This window comes from Lathyrus oleraceus, chromosome 5 (genome assembly GCF_024323335.1).
Source record: "Lathyrus oleraceus cultivar Zhongwan6 chromosome 5, CAAS_Psat_ZW6_1.0, whole genome shotgun sequence".
Classification (NCBI taxonomy): domain Eukaryota; kingdom Viridiplantae; phylum Streptophyta; class Magnoliopsida; order Fabales; family Fabaceae; genus Lathyrus; species Lathyrus oleraceus.
This window is the reverse complement of record NC_066583.1, coordinates 261,812,036-261,817,647: the sequence shown is the minus strand read 5'-3', so window position 1 is coordinate 261,817,647 and position 5,612 is coordinate 261,812,036. Positions and strand designations below refer to the sequence as shown.

Below are 5,612 nucleotides of genomic sequence, written 5' to 3'. Positions count from 1 at the left end.
AAAAACTAACTACAAATCAAAACATAAAAAGAAAACAAAATTTAAAAAACTTATCAAATGAAAATGATTGATGAGAATTAACGGTTTGAATGTTATGAGATGTTAAAAAGGAGGAGAAAGAGCTTCATTGATGCTTCAATGAAAGGATGAGATGCTTCAATGGTAGAGAGAGAGGTCAAGTGTTTTTTTAGAACTTTCGAGAAATGAATAAGGAGGAAGAGAGAAGGATTTGGCGCGCGATATGAAAGAAAAACGTCTAAAGTACACTCTGGACCATCCACAAATGTTTGAATAAATAATTATTACGAAGATACATCTTCAGACGCACTATTTACACATACGGAGATGCACCTTCAAATTAAATTTTAATGTAAAAGGATTGTTTCTTCAATTTGCTCTAAGAAATGACTAAAATAGGTATGTCCGAAGATACATCTCCGAACACTAGAGAGTCCGAAAATTTTAATAATGGTGTGGGATAAGATATAAGGAAGAAAAGAGTAATTCTCATTTATTTTCCTCTCCTTTATTTTCCTCTCCTTTCTCCAACCGGTCTCCTTCCAATGGCAAGACGGTAGTAGGCAGATCCGCTCGACAGATCCGTCCGTTACACTTTAACCATGTATGACAGACCTTACTCAGCACTCCACACTCCTGTACGGATGAGTGGCGTGAGTTACGCATGCTCTATGTAGACTGTTGTATGCAACAACTACGCTCTTATACAGACGAGTTGTGTGGATCTCAAAAGTTAAACCTAATGGACATATTCATCTAGGACAAACAATGTACTTCATTCTTAATTTTTTTTTAATAATATTATTGGGATTTCTTCCGGTGCATTCTATTGAATAACTCATTTGTTGTAATTATTTTGTGTTTACATATGTAAATAATATATGAATCTCAATAATTTTACTCGTGAAACTCATACACTAGATCCTATCTACCTAACTGATTCCTAACTGAATTTGAGTTGGCTTAACCGCCCTAACTATAAAGGTTCGGAATGCTGAGTTGACTCATATTTGGTGGTGTTATCTTCCGCCGGCTCCTTTAACAAAATCCAAATCCAAACCACTCGAGATTGAATCAAATTGAAGTTTATAACAAAACTGATTACCAGATAAAACAAGGAGAGAAAAAAACCAAATAGATTAATTGGGTCGATTTTCCGCTTCAAAAAACCCTAATATTTATAAAACATTAAGCATGGAAATTATATTGATGGATTTCCAAAAAATAAATATATCAATGGAGAACCAACACTAAAATAAAATGCGCTCAAAGCATGGACTTGAGTATGTAATGCCAAAACTATTTACACCTCCCTAGTCATCAAGAAACTTGCTAGGTTTCATACTTCAACACCAAAAACCCTGCACAAGTTTTCAGAGATATAATCTAATAAAGCTTTATTCTAGTAGCAATGTTACTCCTGCAAATGGGGCATAGCTCAAGATCTTGACCGCACTCGCAGCATGTCTGCAAATTAATTTTAAAAATTCACGTTACTAATCGGCAATCAATCATTTAAAATGTATGAGAAAAAGCAAAGTGGTCAGCTTCCTAACCTGATGTCCGCAACCAAAGGCCATATCCTTCGGATTGGAAAGGCAAATGGGACAAAACTGCAGCGATGACAAAACAGAATAGTTTATAGGTTTTGAATTTGTATTAAACCGTTTATGTTTAAGTAAACTTATCATTGCCACTTTGATCCATAAATAGACTTCTACATGAGGATCGAGAATGAAAATAGACAAGTAAAAATGCTACTTCAGTGACAGTACACTGTAGAAGCAAAAAGGCACCAGTAAGAGAAAGCAAAGAGACAAAGTACCTGATTATCAGAAGCAGAACTTGCATGTGGGTTCGTGATAACACTTGGTTTGTTGTGAGATGGCGCACTGGGGCGAAAATTGTTTTGATTGGAAGATTTTGGGGTGTTGAAAGACGATGTACCATATTGAGGTGGTGGTAGAGGAATCCTATGTATATCATTCCTTCTACGATTGCTGTTTGAAAAAACAATACACGGGGATTTCATATGCAGATTTTATATTCAAGTCCAATACAGCAAAAGCTTACAAAGAAAAAGATTCAACATTGTTACCTCAATATATTAAGTTCTAGTGTTGCCTTGTACTGCGAAGGTATTTCCATTAACGCAGAAAGTGCAAACTCGGCTTCCTTTCTAGACCGATCCATATTCTTTGACATTAATTCGGTGAAATTCACAAACTACACAATACAAAGCAAATAAGGAAAGAAATATAAAGTTTAGCATTGTTTAAAGTGTAAACAGAAAATGCTGTGTAGAAGCAACAAAATTGACTTGTTCTCTGAATAGGAGATACATGCCTGGAAATTATCAAATGCTCGAGCAGGTATGTTATCGTCAAATTCTTTCATCATGTCCCATGGCCCATCTCCAACTCCAACTAGTATAATTGACAGGGGATATTCACTGCAAGTAAACTCGTAATTATTTGTTATCATTTGTATACACATTATTATAACCAAGAAAAAGAAAAAAGAACCACAAGCAGATAAATTACCTAGCTTTCACAATTGCTTCTACAGTTTTTCTTTCTTGTGTACTCAATTGCCCACGCTCAGTGTCAACACTTCTTGTCACCTGCGAAAAGTTGACAGTCTTCAACATCAATCATTTATCATACTTAATCTCTAATTGCTAATTGATGGCCAAAGGCAAGCATAACCACAACGTGATAGAATGATGTTCCGCTAATGCTATCTCTATGTTTCATGCTAGTTCCATATGAAAACTATATAGCTAATTCTTACTTCGATTTCAATGTCATTTAGCAGCCACGTTTCACCATTAAACTTAGATCCTCTGAATTCATATAAAATAGAGATTATAAAAGAAATCTACCTAAGAAAACTATTTCATATCAAAGTTATGTGATAAAGCATTCAATTAGCCCATAATCTAACCTTGTATTGCAGTCTATATCTCTTTTTAGGTGGTGTTTTTAGAGGGTGAAAATCGGTCGGATCGCCCAACAAGTTATTGTATTATCTCTTTATCCCTTTTAACAAAAAAATATCTAACTCTACCAATAAATGTTACATTCATTTGATTACATGCGCAACCAAGTGTCAAGGTATCGAGTATTGAAGGAAGGTCTTAATTTCAGCATCAATAACAATCCCAACTTTCTACCCCTCGAAAGAAAAGAAAATCGTCAATAAAAAGAATCCATGTGCAAGCTACTTATACCACTTCTCAATTACATGATCTTGATATGCACTCGATTAAATAACAAGCAAATCTATTGTCACTTTCAGCTCTGGTAATTCTCTACCTGCCCATCTGCTATAATCAATAAAACATGGTATTGGCCTTCACTTTGCTCAACTATGGTGATTGCCATCTCAATGACAGGGGCGAATGATGTGGGTCCTGCCATGAATTGGGGGTGATAAATAGCATAAGCAAAGAGCTGAATGAAATACATATAAAGAATGAGATGAAATTTGACCAATGTCCAAATACCTGCAAGCCTTAATTGAGGGACCAATTCTCTATAACGTGACAACACTTCTTCAAACCCATGACAAAATCTATCCTCGGCATTGAAACTAAAAACTTCTTGGTCGTGTGTTGAAGCTGTCAATGTAAACCAACACACAATATAACTCACACAGACAGTAGATTATATCTTAAAGAATTAATGTAATAATTCACAAAAAGTATCTAATTTACCATCTCCGAATCCAAAACAAGGAATCAAGTTATCCTCATCAAAGGAGGACAGTGTTTTCCCAATGATAGATATAGCTTGTTCATAGGGATTTTGTTCATGCCCGATGTGATGAAGGCATTTCCTTTGAAAAGACCTTGCACCTAATAATACAAAGGCAAGTCATGCAGAGTGACACAAAGAAAAGAAGGAGAAAATGAAAATTAGTCAAACGAGGCTAAACCTGTCCACTCATTGCTTTTTGTAAAATCGATACCAACAATGAGATTGGAAGACTCTAAACCAGCACTTGCCAGAGCCTCAGTTACCTTCCAAAAATGGAAAAGAAAAACACTTCAGAATGTCACAAAAAAAACAAATAAATAGTACTACCTCTAGTCCTTAATATAAGAAAAAATAATTACTTTTTAGATTCATTGAAAAATCAATGTATCTGGATTATGTGTTGTTGAGATACATTGATTCTCCAATAAATCTAAAAAGTAAAATTTTTCTTATATTAAGGACTAGAGGGAGTAACCATCAGTATAGTGCCACTGTGATCTGACATTTACATTCTCCAAATACATAAACACCTTGAAACTAATCATTGCGCAACAGGTCAAAATGATGATGCAAGTATGTATTATTAAACACGAAGCATCAAACAGGTCCAAATGATTCAAAACCTAAACACTATTGTTTGTCAAAAACTTAAGAGCTTTAAAGTCAAAAAAAGGACCTGAAAATTACCTGTTCCAAACTAGTATAATTATCACCTATCCTTGTAAACTTCTTGTCGGAACTCTTACTTTGTTGATGAGCAACACTACCACCATAGCTTTGAGGAGGAGGCGGAGTCTCATAATTATACCCCATTACCCCATGATCTTGTGGTTGTGGCAAATAAGGAGATTGATATTGAGGAAACATAGGATTTGACCTTGAAGATGATGAAGAACGCTGCCTAGAGCTTCTAGAGCCTCTCCGTTTTGAATGTGATCCACCCATGAATTCTTTATCCTAGAGAAATTCAACACAAACCACAATTCAAACATTCAAATCAAATCTCTAATAACAAACTTAACTTCATTATGCTAAATTCACATTCTTAATCATTTTCACAACAATTAATTCCCTTTTTTTGCATGAATTTCATTTACAATTCAAGTAAAACACCCCCATATATTGGTTTCAATTCAGCAAATTGAACATAGAATAATGTATATAAGAAATAAAAAACTAGAAAAAAATGGAAAATTTTGAATCTTGAAGAAAAGAAATACCTTGAAGAGGTTGAGAGAGAGTGAATGAGTGGAAATGGATGAGCGTGTGGGTGTCAGTATCAGTGGAATTGATGAACGGTGAAGGTTGTTTCCACGAACTTTCTCTCTCTGTAATTGTGCTTTCACCCACTTTTCTTTTTGTGCATAAACTACTCTCATAAACAAGGTTTAGTGTTAATCATACTAGTAATAGGGTTTTTCTTTCTTTTTATGGTCAATAATATTACTGATTAAGACTTTCTTAATCGGGTTTCAAAAATAGTCCACGATCGTTCAATTAAATTAATTACGCAAGTTAATGGTGAAAGCTCTCTTACCTAATAGGTTGGTCGGGTATATTAGTATTATACTAGTACTACCTTATCAATCATTAATGATTAACAATTAATGATTTTTGGATTTTAGTTTTTATTTTTAAATATATGATTTTGGTTTTGGATATTACTGATTTAAAAATTAAGTTATTTATTTTTAACAATATAATTACTACATTACCGAATTAGAATTATTATAAGAATAAGAATAAATATCTTCATGTTATCCAAAAGTTAGACAAAAACAATATTTTACACTTTTGTGCTCTAAAAGAGTAATTGCTTTATCTTTTGTAATG

General features: G+C 33.9%; 1 protein-coding gene across 1 annotated transcript; it reads right to left on the bottom strand.

Moving 5' to 3' along the window:
- Positions 1-1,178: 1,178 nt before the first annotated feature.
- Positions 1,179-5,176, bottom strand: LOC127083735 (E3 ubiquitin-protein ligase RGLG2). Its single transcript, XM_051024067.1, has 12 exons — positions 5,000-5,176; positions 4,467-4,736; positions 3,958-4,042; positions 3,737-3,877; positions 3,527-3,640; positions 3,336-3,433; positions 2,562-2,641; positions 2,365-2,470; positions 2,117-2,244; positions 1,844-2,018; positions 1,575-1,631; positions 1,179-1,485 (listed from the first exon to the last, which is right to left on the bottom strand). Exons 1-12 carry the CDS (start codon positions 5,156-5,158, stop codon positions 1,405-1,407), a joined length of 1,494 nt encoding a protein of 497 aa, XP_050880024.1. The 5' UTR covers positions 5,159-5,176; the 3' UTR covers positions 1,179-1,404.
- Between the last annotated feature and the right edge of the window lie 436 nt (positions 5,177-5,612).

What these genes read in the sequence shown, in the direction of transcription:
- LOC127083735 (XM_051024067.1), bottom strand. Translation starts at nt 5,158, where the DNA reads ATGAGAGTAGTTTATGCACAAAAAGAAAAGTGGGTGAAAGCACAATTA. An exon ending in GTTCTGCTTCTGATAATCAG is followed by an intron (nt 1,632 to 1,843) that starts GTACTTTGTCTC and finishes TCATCGCTGCAG; the next exon opens with TTTTGTCCCATTTGCCTTTC. An exon ending in CCTTTGGTTGCGGACATCAG is followed by an intron (nt 1,486 to 1,574) that starts GTTAGGAAGCTG and finishes ATTAATTTGCAG; the next exon opens with ACATGCTGCGAGTGCGGTCA.